Source organism: Octopus bimaculoides, chromosome 29, assembly GCF_046866305.1.
Source record: "Octopus bimaculoides isolate indiv1 chromosome 29, ASM4686630v1, whole genome shotgun sequence".
In the NCBI taxonomy this organism is placed as follows: domain Eukaryota; kingdom Metazoa; phylum Mollusca; class Cephalopoda; order Octopoda; family Octopodidae; genus Octopus; species Octopus bimaculoides.
The window spans coordinates 10833694-10849019 of record NC_142956.1 but is presented as its reverse complement, the minus strand read 5'-3'; the positions used below and the strand labels follow the sequence as shown (position 1 = coordinate 10849019).

General features: G+C 34.9%; 2 protein-coding genes across 8 annotated transcripts in view; one reads left to right on the top strand and one right to left on the bottom strand.

The window, feature by feature from the left end:
* Nucleotides 1–14407, top strand: part of LOC106869334 (netrin receptor UNC5C) — a 528047-nt gene extending 513640 nt beyond the window's left edge. For 6 of the 7 annotated variants that reach the window (XM_089345427.1, XM_089345430.1, XM_089345428.1 and 3 more), the window contains 3 exons: nt 1977–2122; nt 13147–13248; nt 14216–14407. In XM_089345427.1, the coding sequence (XP_089201553.1) occupies nt 1977–2122; nt 13147–13248; nt 14216–14387 (420 nt within the window). In that variant the 3' untranslated portion in view covers nt 14388–14407. The remainder of the gene's footprint in view (nt 1–1976; nt 2123–13146; nt 13249–14215) is intronic. The other variant, XM_089345432.1, reaches the window with a different exon arrangement.
* LOC128251209 (neuroglian-like) overlaps nt 7901–15326 on the bottom strand; it is a 49236-nt gene continuing 41810 nt past the window's right edge. The window contains exons 5-6 of the mRNA XM_089345437.1: nt 8821–8996; nt 7901–8069 (exon numbers count right to left, since the gene is read on the bottom strand). Of these exons, the coding sequence (XP_089201563.1) occupies nt 8064–8069; nt 8821–8996 (182 nt within the window). The 3' untranslated portion in view covers nt 7901–8063. The remainder of the gene's footprint in view (nt 8070–8820; nt 8997–15326) is intronic.

Sequence of the window (15326 nt, the reverse complement as noted above, 5' to 3'; positions counted from 1 at the left end):
TTCAAGTAGTTCACAAGAATTACAATACGAACATAATTCTTATTTATAACTTTTAGCAGGACCAGTCCAAAATTCCTAACTAAAAAATATAAGTCCTCTTTTACCTTTCTGAAAGTATATAAAAGTAAGGCTAGATGTGGTAGATAATATTTAGTTTGCTTACTGGGTTTCAAAACTGGGTAGAAAAATTCCTAGAAATAGCAGCCACCAACCTGGCGAACCATAAAATAAGATAATTTTCTTATATAGTGTTTTTATATTTTTGTGCATTTTTTAGTTAGGGATTTCTTCTATATATTTTTGTATTTTTTATATGTGGATATATATTTTTTTTACCTTCAGTGTTTATATATATATTTCTTTTATATGTTGAAGGCCATGGTATTATTTGTATATGATAAAATGCATAAAAGCAGGGGTTATATAAGGTCGTTGACCCAAATTTGATGTTTGTTCTCTAATCAATGATTTTTGTCTGTCTCAATTTCATTTGAGCAATTCTTCTTTTGCAGTCCTATATATCTTTTTTGTTTCCATAAAAAAGAAACGAAAATTATATATATAGATGTAATAAGCTCAGGCACAGCTGTGTGGTAAGAAATTTGCTTCCCAACCACATGGTTCTGGGTTCAGTTCCACTGCTTGACACCTTGGGCAAGTGTTTTCTACTATAGCCTCAAGCCAACTAAAGCCTTGTGAGTGGATTTGGAAGATGGAAACTAAAGGAAGCCCATCAAATATGTACTTTGTAAAGTTGTTGACTTTAGGAAGGGTATCCAGCCATAGAAACCATGCCACAACAGACAATTGGAGGCTGGACAATTCCCTGGCTTGCCAACTCTGGTCAAACCATCCAACTTATGCCAGCATGGAAAAGAGTTGATGATGATGATAATGGTATATGTGTGTGTGTCTTTGTGTTTGTCCCCATCACCACCACTTGACAACCAGTGTTGGTGTATTTATGTCCCCCATAACATAGCGATTCAGCAAAAGAGACTGATAGAATAAGTACTAGGCTCAAAATAAATAAGTACTGGGGCCAATTTGTTCAACTAAAATTCTTCATCATGATGTCCCAGCATGGCCACAGTCTAATGACTGAAACAAGTAAAAGATAAAAGATATATATAAATATAAAAGCTTTATTGGATAGGTTCATGTTCACCCATCAAACAGACCCATCTAAAGAGTTCCTATAAAGAAGAATATGAAACTCTTAAATTCTGGGAAACTAGAATCCTGTAAGCTACATCTATGTATAACCTTATATATATCTTTTTCTTTGCTTAGGTGCTGAGTTGTTTGTTTGTTTATTTGCTTTTTGGTGGGGAGATAGGTTTTGTCAATGAAATTAAATATTTTTATATGAAATTTAACTGAAGCACATGCTAACTACCTACCTGTGTATATTTATATATATATATATATATATATATATATATATTAGACAGAGTAAGAGAAAACATCAGCGATGTCTCTTTTGGTCTTTCCTACAGCTGTTTCAATAATTCTTACATATTGCATAAGTATTATTGAAACAGATGTATGAAGGAATGTATTGAGATATCACTGATGTTCATGGATATAGATTCATATGTGTGAATGTAGGTGTTTAATGGAATAAATTAACTGATATTATTGGACATTTGTAGTGTGTACAAAGCACACTAATATTGTGTGTATGTATGTGTGTGTGCATTGAATATATACATATATATATATATACACATACATATATATATATATATATGCATGTTACATAAAGATAATACTTCATATATATATATATATATATATATATATATATATATATATATATATACATGCATATATATTCCTACACTCTCTAATATAAAGTATAGGCTAAAAATGAGGCTAATAATTTGCAGCATTTTTAAACTCATTAATAATATCACAACTACAGTAACAACAGCACAGCAACAACAACTAGAAAAATGTTATTGGTGTTTCAGATCACGACATCTTCAAATTCTAACGAAACCTCCACCCTGAAGTCACCCAGACAAACAGCATCGACGACTGCGATCACTGATTTACATAAACCCCGTCATGTAACCACTGCTATCTACACAACAGATCCTCAACAGAGAGCGTTTAGGTAACTATACGTAATATATCTGTCACACTGCTGCTACTGCTACTACTGCTAATAATAATAATAATAATAATAATAATGGATACAGTTATAGGTGTAGTCTTAATATAGAGCCTTGCTGTATGCTAACATTTTCACAATCTTGTTGATGCCTTAGTAAAAATAGTGTTTTATTAAGTGTATGTGATATTTACTTATGTCACTCTGCCATTGCTACCACTACTGCTTATTAAAATATTAATAACGATGATGATAACATTGATTGTGGTTATAGGCATAGTTATAATATAGAGAGCCTTGCTATATGCTAACATTTTCACAAACTTTGTTGAAGCTTCACTTAAGACATTTATTAACTGTATGTAATACTGTATATGCATATATGTCACTACTATTGCTGCCGCTGCTACTACTACTACTACTACTACTAATAATAATAATAATAATAATAATAATAATAATAATAATAATAATGATGATGATAATAACAACAAGAATTATTATTATTATGGTTTTAAATGCTAGCACAAGGCCAGCAATTTCTAGGGAGGTGGAGATGAGTCGATTACGTTGACCCCAGTGCTCAACTGGTACTTATTTTATCAACCCTGAAAGGATGAAAGGCAAAGTTGACCTCAACAGAATTTGAACTCAGAATGTAAAGAGTTGGAAGACATGCTGCTAAACATTTTGCTTGGCATGCTAAGGATTTTGCCAGCTCACCATCTAGATAATGATAATAATAATAATTTCAGATGAAAATCATGTCTCCTCATTGATATGACTATCCCAATCGCCATAAAATTATGTTAAGAACTGCCAAAAACTGAGCAAATATAAAGATCTAGAAATAGAAATTGGCAAATTGTGGAGCCTCAAGACTAGAACAATACCTATGACAGTGCCCTAGGAATGATAGCAAAAAAGGGCTGATTGCTAGCAATCCCATACATGAAGTAATCCAAAAATGGAAGAAATTCAAAAAATAGTGTCCACGGGAACAAACTTTTAATTTTCTTATATTTTGACAGACATTGAACAATGCTCTGTACAAAAGCAAGAAATATGGCACCCTAGTCATAATACTGACTTGAACTTCTAACTTGTTGTCTTTTGAGGTCTCTGGGGGAGACTTGGAGTCAACTTGTATAAATACAAAGCAAAAGCCAAGCATATAATAACTCCTCCTGTCAGCACAAATCCTGAAATTTTGGGGTCGAGGGTCAGTTCCTTACATTCACCTCAATACTCAACTAATACCTTATTTTATCAACTCCTAAAGGATGAAAGGCAAAAAGAAATGCCACAGAGCATTTTGTTTGACACACTGATAATTCTAACAGTTCAATGTCCTCTGACGTTGTGGAGGATTAAACCGGAGACCTGTGTTATATCTTGTTATGATAATATCCTGCCAAAAAACAGACCTCATCAGTGCTGGCGCCATGTAAAAAAACCCACTCAGTCTGCCCTCAACAAGTCAGGTCGTCTTCCATTTTTATCTATAATTTGTCCTGAATATTTAATTTTAGGCAAAAAGAATTCACATTTCCCCTCACTGAGTGTGAAACCGTAATCTCTTATTTTTTGAAAAGCCCACTTCACATGTTTGATATGTTGATCACGAGATTCCCTTTTAATTAATACATCATTGAGGCATGGAATTGCAAATTGACTGTCCACCAACATCGCATCCATAACCCATTATTGCAGGTGTGACCTTCAGACCAAACGACAATCTATTATATTTGAATAGTCCTCTGAGTGTGTTCACTGTTAGAAGCTTCGAGCAATCCTCATCGTCTTTAATTTGTAGAAACTCATCAGATAGATCCAGTCTCAAAGATATTTTTCCGCCATTTAATTTTGCTAAAATATCCTCCAGATTAGGCAGTGGTTAGTGTCACATTTTTAGACAGTTATTCAAACCAGTAGAAATATTGGCACACACCCTGATTTTTTTTAATACACACAGTTGGTGCTATCCACTTAGAATAATTTACTTTTTGAATAATTCCCATCTTCTCTAGTCTGTCTAATTATTCCTCTACCTGCTTTATTACACCAAATGGTACCTTTCTATTAGGCTTGAATACAGGTACAATGTTTTCCTTTATTTGGAAACGGGCCTTAGTCTTAGAACAGATACCTAATTTATCAGACATCACTTCGGGAAACAAGTTTTTTAATATTTTCTTCAATTCAGCTGATGAGTTATTTTCACTGGTGGGACAGCCACTTATTTTCTACAGAACAGACTTATGGGGAGGTCCCATAAGTTTAACAACTCCAACCAGTCCATACTGAACAGATTGGTTGCGTTTTTTTACCATGAAAACTTTTGCTCTACAGGTTTTTCCCCAAAATGTGATATCACTCCACATTTTACCTACAAACTGTAGTTTTTCACCTGTCATACCTCATGCAATTTTTGATGTTTTTCTTAGCGTAGGTTTCCCAATTCTTTTCTATGTGTTGGTATTAATAATTGAGATGTCGCTACCAGTATCTAGTTGTCATTTGATATTCACTTTCTTTACTTTTACATGTACAAATTTCCTCTTGGTGTTGCTTCTACTTTCCGTTGGGTAAAATTTAGAATTTTTTATGTTCAACCTTCCTAACTTTGCTCTGCAATGTGAGCTCTTGTGTCCTACTTTTTAACAACTGTGACGGTTTTGCATTTTGAAAGGCCAATCCTTCCTTAAATATAGGGCTCCACATCCATAGCATGGGTTTAGTCATAACAATTTTTTTTGTTTAAACCTTCCTGATCAACATGCTTGTACTTGTGAGAACTCCTTCTCTTCAATTTTCTTTACATCCTGACATAAGTTCGCCATTCTTTGACACTCCTCTGCAACTATCTGCAAGGTTAAACTTTGGTCTGCTTGTTCAAGTTTTGTGAGAATTCTTGTATGTATTTCCACATCTTGTTTGCCATAAGCCCTTATACAAAAATGAGCTACTTAAACATACCAGGAGTTTGTTCCTTCAGTTTAAACCTTTCGCATATTCAGTTTATGGTCCTGGCACACATGACAAAATCTTCATCCTCTTTTTTAAGTAGATTCCAACACTCCCATTGGAACTCTTATCACTGAATATTTTTGATTGTAGTTCCTGGAGATAAATTTCACTAGTTTTTGGGGATAGGATGAAATTACAATATTTTTTGTGTTCAGCTGGCGCTAACTTACATAATAATGGTTTTACTTTTTTGTTGTCCATCCACAACTTGCAATCTTCTTTGAAGATTTCTTTGTACCTTCTAAAGTACACGGCAAACATTATACCCTCCTCTGAATTCCGATATTTGAAGCATCTGACAAGAACAAACTTACAGTATTTCTGGACTCCTTAAGACATAGCTGTTGTTGTTTTTCTTGTTGCTGTAGTAGGTGTTTCTGCAACTCCTGTTGGTGTTCTTGCTGTTGCTTTTGCAACTGAATTACAGAACCTAATAGGTTTTCCATAATTAACAACTTTGTGTCACAAGAATATGTTAACTGACCTTCATGAGCTTTGAATCCTCGTCGCCAATATTGTTGTATCGCCAATTGTTATAGCAATGCTTCTTTTACAAGTAGTAACAATGAAACATACAACAAAGTAACAATCCAACAAACTCTCCACAAACTATACACAAACCAACAAACGATATTCTGATAAACTACGAAAGCAACACCTTACGACTTCCTGCGATTAACACCTACTCTGTCTGGTCTCTCACTCAGACCTCTACTATTTATAATCATTCGGTCAAGTCTATTCTCACAGTTGGGTGTCATGATTTTCACCACAACAGGAACTATGACGGTGTTTAAATGTTCTAACAGAATGCAGGCAAATATCTTTGCAGCTACAGACAAAAGCAAAATCCCACGAAAATTACCAAACAGATCCTTTGGCCCCGATTTATACAAGAAGACTAAAATGACATCAGTCCATCTTGAGGCACTTTCTCAGTTCTCCAACAGTGACAAATTAACTTATTTAAGAGTTCAAACATTTTGTTACCCCCATATTTCAAGACTTCTGCACAGATTCCATCAGATCCTAGAAACTTATTGTTATTCAGCTTATTCACAGCTAAATAAATGTCATAAATGAATCTTACTGAAAGCTGAAAGAGCAACTGCAGATTGCTCTAAGGAAAATTAAACAGGAATGGTGGAGTGATAGGGCAAAAGGGGTGCAAGAAGCAGCTGTTAGAAATGATGCCCAAAATCTTCCTTAATAGCTCCAGTGAGAACGGTAAATGGACATTGCTTTAGACTCTTTTACTCTTTTACTTGTTTCAGTCATTTGACTGCGACCATGCTGGAGCGCCACCTTTAGTCGAGAAAATCGACCCCAGGACTTATTCTTTGTAAGCCTAGTACTTATTCTATCGGTCTCCTTTTGCCAAACCGCCAAGTTACAGGGACGTAAACACACCAGCATCGGTTGTCAAGTGATGTTGGGGGGGGGGGACAAACACAGACACACAAAGATATACACACACATACATATATATATATACATATATACGACAGGCTTCTTTCAGTTTCCGTCTACCAAATCCACTCACAAGGCTTTGGTCGGCCCGAGGCTATAGTAGAAGACACTTGCCCAAGGTGCCGTGCAGTGGAACTGAACCCAGAACCGTGTGGTTGGTAAGCAAGCTACTTACCACACAGCCACCACTTCTATTCATAAGCACTGGGTAAAATATTTTTCTGCACTTTTCTGTTTCTGTCTATCAAATTCACCAACAATATTTTCAATTGCCCAGGGCTACAGTAGAAGATAATTACCTGAAGTGCCTTGCAGTGGAACTGCATCAAAAGCCATGTGGTTGGGAAGCAAGCTTCTTAACCATGCATGCATGTGCGTGTGTGTGCATGCATGTTTCCCCTTGTCTAGACATCACATAGTAGTTGTAAGCAAATGTCAGTCGTACAGATTGTATTATTCATCATCATTTAAAGATCGGTTTTCCATGCTGGCATGGGTTGGACAGCTTGACAAGAGCTGACAAGCAAGAGGGCTGTGCCAGTCGTATGGTTCGTCAAAGTTTCTATGGCAAACAGACAACTGAAACCTGATCCTCTGGCTTGGCAGCTCCAGTCAAGCCATTCCAGCCCATGCCAGCATGGAGAACAGACGTTAAAGGATGGTGATTCATTTCCAGTTTTATTGTTGAAAATATGTCCAGCCATGGGGAAATATTACCTTGTTTGGAAGTAGGTGAAGGTTAGCAGCAGGAAATGCATCCTACTTCAGTGAATTCCATCTGAGCCATGCAGGCATGGAAAAATGGACGTTAGAACAATGATGAGGATGAGAGTGTGTGTGTATGTGTGTTGTTTCTGCATGTGTTCATTCAACACTGCTTGAGCAAAAATGGTAACATTCTTTACCTTGTCCAGTAATCCAAAGTCCCAGTATTCAACAGTCTTATTACTTCTAATATGATCGTGGTTGGGGGTGGGGAGCAAACCAAGCACTTGTCTGTAGAAAAACAACTTCTACAAATCTCATCTCACCAATACCAGCATGTTAATGTTAATATAAGCATGGATTTATGTTTTCACATCTCTGAGCATCTATGTACATATATATACATGTTTCTGATTATATTCATTCTCACGTATTCATATATACTAGTCTTCGTATGCATGTTAATGTGTCTGTGTAAATGTATGTATGTGTATATATATATATATATATATATATATATATATGTATATATATCATTATTATTATTATTATTATTAGACAATACAAAGAGTGCAATGCGATTGCAATAGTTGTTTTATTGGTTGAGTGATATTTTGACAGCAAGCCTGTTTTTGTCAAGTTCAAAATGAAAAGCGATACATAGAAGTTCAAAATTTGAGCAAGGCAACCAGCATTCCAACATTAATGGGATGACATCATCAGTCTTCAATGTTCAAGTTTACAACTGGAAAAAAGAAAAGGACAAATAAGAACCTTTAATCAAACAGTTTTGTGTAAATTTGATGAAATTCTCTTGTCATTTTATTCATCCCTCCAGCGTGTGATGTTAATAACTCACAAACATGTTTCTCCTCATGCATTTTGAGGACTGAAAGTGTATCAGATTCAGAATATATTATGAGAATATGCACTTTCAAGTCTTTTTCAAAATTGTAGCCATTTGATGTAAAATGTTTGGCAAGTTCTGGTGAACTACTATTATTGTGCCTGACATCATATCTCTGCCCATTTAATCGTTTGTTTAATTGTTCTATTGTACAACCAACATAAATTGTGTTTGGTGCATTCTGCTGTGTACACCAAATAGGGATCTCTACACATCCCACCTTCCATGTAAATCATAATATTTCTGTTATGATTCCTCATGGAATTGATGACTCCTGTTTTTGCACAATGAACAGGGCTCCTCTTGCAGCTGTTTTTCAAGATACAGCATGCAGACACTTTAATGTTAGTTTTCTTGAAGTTAGAAGTAGAGATTAATAGTTCTCTTATATTTTTATTCCATGTAAAGGCTACAATAGGTAGCTGAGGAAATATATATTTGAAACGAAGATACTTTCTGCAACATGCTGATAACTTTCATGCAACACTTTTGAAATGCCAGCAAAATTTCAGTGCCAGTTAATCACTAAAGGAATTCTCCTATATATTGTACTTTGTTTGCTAAAATTATGTGTGAAAGTTTGACTTACCTTGCTAATCTTAGCTATGTCATTTGCATTTTCCTTTAACCATGCACGATTTATCTGGATATCAATTGGGATGCTTTTCAGCCCAGTTATGCCAGATTCAATCATCATCATCATTTTTATTTTCAGTAAGCAGTAAGCATAGGAGAAATATGTTTGTGAGTTATTAACATCACGCCCTGGAGAGATAAATAAAATGACAGGAGAATTTCATCATATTTACACAAAACTGTTTGATTAAATATTCTTCTTTCGTCCTTCCCCCCCCCCCTTTTTTTATTTCATTTTCTTTTTGCCAGTTGTAAACTTGAAAATTGAAGACTGATGATGTCCTTCCATCAATGTGGGAACACTGGTTGCCTCATACAAATTTTGAATTTCTATCATTTTGAATTTCCATGTATCACTTTTCCTTTTGAACTCGACAAAGACAGGCTTGCTGTCAAAATGACATTCAACCAATAAAGCATCTCTTGCAATCATATTGTGCTCTTCATATTGTTTATTTACCTTTGTGAGGAGTTACATCAATCATTTAAAAATATTATTATTAAGGCAGTGAGCTGGCAGAACCATTAGCATGCCAGGTGAAATGCTTAGTGGTATTTCATCTGTCTTTACATTCTGAGTTCAAATTCCGCTGAGGTCAACTTTGCCTTTCATCCTTTTGGGGTCGATAAATCAAGTACCAGTGAAACACTGGTGTTGACGTAATTGACTTGACCCCTCCCCCAAAACTGCTACCCTTGTGGCAAAATTTGAAACCATTACTATTATTATTATTATTATTATTATTATTATTATTATTATTATTATTATTATTATTATTATTAAGGTGGCGAGCTGGCAGAATCATTAGCATGCTGGGTGAAATATTTAATGGTATTTCATCTGCCGCTACAGTCTGAGTTCAAATTCCACCGAGGTCAACTTCACTTTTCATCCTTTTGGGGTCAGTAAATTAAGTACCAGTGAATCATTAGGGTTTGATACAATCAACTATCCCCCACCCCGCCAAAAGAATTTCAGACCTTGCACGTATAGTAGAATGGATTATTATTATCATTATTAAGAAAGTGGTGAGCTCAAATTCTGCCAAGGTCAACTTTGCCTTTCATCCTTTCAGGGTTGATGAAATAAGTACCAGTTATGCTCTGGGAACGATGTCCATTCCACTCTCCCAGAATTTCAGGCCTTGTGCCTACAGTAGTAAAGATTATTATTATTATTTAGCAGAAGCAACAGAGCAAGAGACTTTCATGCATTGGTACTTGAGAAGTGGTGCCAACATATGAAACTCTCAGCCCTTGAGTCACTCTGTTGTTTCTGCATGACCGCAGCCACTTGGCTGAAACACATAAATAAATAAATATACACATATTGAGTTCTGTTTTTTCCGATTTACATCATACCTAAATATATACTTAGATAATTTTATCATTATTAATAAATTATAGGGTAGCAAAAAAATTTTAGAAATTTTATTTACCACCAGTGGTCTAGCGAGAGTAAAAATCAGTCAATAGACTATGTATTATTCATTTAAAATACAGAGATGCCTATAATAGGACATCTGACCCGCTAGAAAGAGCAGCAAAAGACTACATACCACAAAAATAGGGATAATTTCGAAAGGGAATGAAAAATAAAAATTTTTTGACTAATTTCTGAAAGAAAATCGGCATTTTTTGTATTTGCTGCCGATTAGGTAAACCGCAAATACGCAGTAAATTTGGAAAATTAAACATATGAACATAACCCATGCTCCCTGACTCGTGTGCATATGTTGTCTGGTCATTCTGCCGATGATAGTCCGACCATTGTAAGATATATTTTTTATCTTACTAAATTGACTTGAAACCATGGTACAGAATATAGATTGGTCAATGTTTTTATTTTTCATTCCCTTTCGAAATTATCCCTATTTTTGTGGTATGTAGTCTTTTGCTGCTCTTTCTAGCGGGTCAGATGTCCTATTATAGGCATCTCTGTATTTTAAATGAATAATACATAGTCTATTGACTGATTTTTACTCTCGCTAGACCACCGGTGGTAAATAAAATTTCTAAAATTTTTTTGCTACCATATAATTTATTAATTATATACTTAGATATATATATTCAAAAGTATATAGTAACTCTTCACATTAATGTAAAATTGTTTTCATTATAAGTGAACAACATGTATGTGTGTGTGCATGCATGTTCTCACATACACACATATATCCTAGTCTCCCAGGTACATTCTAATATAGCGCCAGCTTTAGTGAGGTTGTCATGTCTCTGAAACGACAAGAATCCTCTTGACTCTACGACTCTACATTGTCTGCTCCTGTTTGGCAACCATTTCACAGTGTGTACTGATTGCATTTCATTATCGTACAAGCATAAGTGAACCCCTGTGCTTATATATGCAGAAATTAAGATAATCACAAGTTTATATCATTTGTTTACACAAATGATATAAATTAGTGTTCATCTGAATTTCTCCTCCATTTACTCTGTGTATCATAACTGGTAATACTATAAAGTATACAGCTAACCAAACCACTATACTTGAAGCAGACAGGATGAGGATAATCTAGGTGGCACTCTCAACTCAACAGTAGCAGTTGTACACATGTATTTGTACACACAAGTTACACTATATGCATATATAAAGCTTGATAATGGGCACAGGAATGTTGGTCAATCATGGCTTAGATATAAGGACAAACTGAGGAGTAACCTCTCAGCAGTCAATATAGCTCACAACAACACCTTTTAGCAAACAGCCTTGGAGTGAACGAAATGGGTACCATCTTATCAAAATGGTATAAGAGACTTTATTACAACCAGGAGAAAAGTGGCTGTAAATATACCATCATCACTAACCCATAATCCTCATATTTGCAACATCTACAGCTTCTTTGCAAATTGCTGGTGGGACTCAAATGCCATGCTTGACATAAGCATTATGACTAGCAAAGAAAGTATAGGTTGTTGGATCTTCATACATCAAAACTGATAGGAGAGTCCATCATGTGTATGTATGCATGTGTGTGTGTGTGTGTGTGTGTGTATGTATATATATATATATATATATATATATATATATATATATATATATATATATATATGGTGTGTGGTCTAGTTATTAGATTGCACTCACAATCTCACAATCATGGGTTCAATTTCTGGACTGATTAGCACACTGTGTTCTTGAGTGAAACACTTTATGTCATGTTGCTCCAGTTCACTCAGCTGTAAATGGGTAACCCTGCAACAGGCTAGCCACCTGATTGGGGGGGAATGTTGGCCTACTCACCTAGCCAGAAAGGTGGCATAATTGGAAAGCTAAAACAATGCAAAAGTACTTTGTGACCAGCAATGTATAACAACTTCCAACAGTTTGATCGATCACGAAGTGTGTGTGTGTGTGTGTTGATTCACCTGAAGCAATGAATTACAAGACTCAATACAAATGTAGAGTTATTCTTCAAAACATTATAACCTTTCAAGATTCTTATTTCCAGTACTCAGAGCTATTCGTTTCCAGCAATCATCTGGTAAACTGAGCCGGTTTCCTTCAGTCTTAGAATTTTTCTTTTTTTTTTCTTTCTTTTGAAACATTAAATGAATGAAAGTTTGAAGAAAATGCTTTTCTTTATGTTCCCAGAGCCAGCATGACTTGTCCCACCTTCTTTCTGGCATTCATTCCCAATTTTGAGAGGAGGGGTTGGTTGATAACATCAGTCCCAAAAAAGAATTATTGTTATTATTCATTTTCTATTATTGTGCTTCCCAATCACATGGTTCCAGGTTCAGTCCTGCATGGCACCTTGGGCAAGTGTCTTCTAGTATAGTCTTGGGTCAACCAAAGCCTTGTGAGGGGATTTGGTGGATGGAAACCGAAAGAAACCCATCACATATGTGTGTGCATGTCTGTATGTCTATGTCTGTTTGTCCCCCAACATTGCTTGACAACTTGGGTTTGGGTGTGTTTACATCTCCGTAACTTAACAGGGACATAACTTAGAATAAGTACCAGGCTTAAAAATAAAAAAAAAAACAAATACCAGTGTCGATTCATTCAACTAAAAGTTTTTCAAGCCAGTGCCCCAGCATGACCACATTCTAATGACTGACACAAGTAAAATATAATAAGAAAAAAATGGTAAGATAAACAGTATGTTTTGATATTTAATACACAATGTAGTATTTGTTGCCTGCCAACATAGGCACATGACTACATATGAAGAGTTTAGTTACTGAAACCATCCCAAGTATATGACTGGTATTTATTAGATAACATACTGATACCATATCTGTTGGTTTGCCTCTATTTCAGATTTCCTGCCCATATTCGGAACCAATTGTGCCTCTTGCTGAATTCACCCAATGCCCGCGGCAATGACTGGCGGATGTTGGCGCAGGCATTGACTGTTGACAGGTAAGTTTACCGATGTTGTTTAGCCCTAGGTCACTCCTAATCCAGTGGCGCTAAGAATCAAATGTGTCCCAGCTGTGACAGTCTCCTATTTTATCTAAGCATAGCGTATCTAGGATTATATTTTCTAATGTATAGTATTGTAGCTAGTATTAATGATTATAGATGTTCTTTAGTCTCTGATCCAGGAAACACCCATGTTTCCAGAGGTGAACTATTCAAACACCAAAGAATTCCTCTCAACACATGGCTATGATGCTGCCCCACTACTTCTGCACATATCGTCAGCCACCAAAGGACATGCTCAACTGATTAAAGTCAAACAACTGACAAGCAAATCTGTGGTATTGAGCGGAATATTTGCTGTAGCCCATCTTTTATACCAAGACAAAACAATATACATGATAACACTTCCAATCAATTAAGATCAGAAGCGATGAGAGCCAATTCCTGGTACTGCATCAGGGCATTTATATTATATTATTATTATTATTAATGCAACAAGCTGGCAGAATCATTAGTATGCTGGGTAAAATGCTTAGCAGTATTTTGCATGTCGTTAGGTTCTCAGTTCAAATTCCACCAAGATCGACTTTGCTTTCATCATATCAGTATCGATAAAGTAAGTACCAGTGAAACACTGGAGGTCGATATCGGCTAGTACCTCCCACCAAATTTCAGGCCTTGTGCCTTTAGTAGAAAGGACTGTTGTTGTTGGTGGGGGTGGCAGCAGCGAAATGGCAGAATTGTTAGCATGCCAGTCAAAATGCTTAACAGCATTTCATCTGTCATCATGTTCTGAATTTAAATTCTGCTGAGGTCAACTTTGCCTTTCAGAGTCAATAAATCACTTCAGTTCTGGGGTCGATGTAATCGACTTGTCCCCTCCCCACAAATTTCAGGCCTTGTACCTTTAGTAGAAAGGATTATTATTATTTTGTTTCTATTTTTGGTTTTATTGTCATTGCAGGTACATAAATTACTTTGCAACGAAGCAAAGTCCAACAGAACACATCCTCGATCTCTGGGAGGCACGGCACCGAGAGGACACAGCTGTCACAGACCTGATGAACATTTTACGTACAATGAGACGCATGGATGCGGCAGCCGTGCTTGAGAACGACTCTGGGGCTTGGTTATGAAAACAACAACAACAACAACAACATGGGACTATTACAGCAACTATTACAACTACTACTATTACTATTAATACTTCAACAATATTACAATGTACAAATAACAGCGTGTTGGCCTCTGGGAAGAGGATGATATATACATATATGAGAGTGTGTATGGACTGATGTATATACACACACAAATTATTGTATATGTGTGTGTATATAAATATATGTGTGTGTGTGTGTGTATGTATGTATATATATGGATGTATTTATGCATATATAAATGTATGTATATATATATATGTATACATGTGTATATATATATACCTATATGTATATATAATATAGATGTATACACGATGCATATATGTATGTATGTATATATATCTCTATATATATATATGTATATATATATGTATGTATATATGTATATATATATGTGTGTGTCTGAGTATATATATATATATATATGTCTGTGTATATATATATATATGTACACATGTATATATATATATATATATATATATATATATATATATGCATACATATAGATCTGTATATATATATATGCATACATATACATCTGTATGCTTATATATGTATATATACATATATATCTATATGCATTTATATGTATATATATATATATATGTACATATATGTATCTGTATGTGTGTATATATATGTGTGTGTGTGTAGATATATGTGGATGTATGCATACATATATATGTGTGTATACATATATAGATGTATGTATACATATATATGTATACATACATATATGTGTGTATATATATATATATATATATATATATATATATATATATATATATATATATATATATATGTAAATATATATGTATACATACATATATATATATATATATATGTAAATATATATGTACACACATTTATGTATATATATTTATGTATGTATATATGTAAATATATATGTATGTA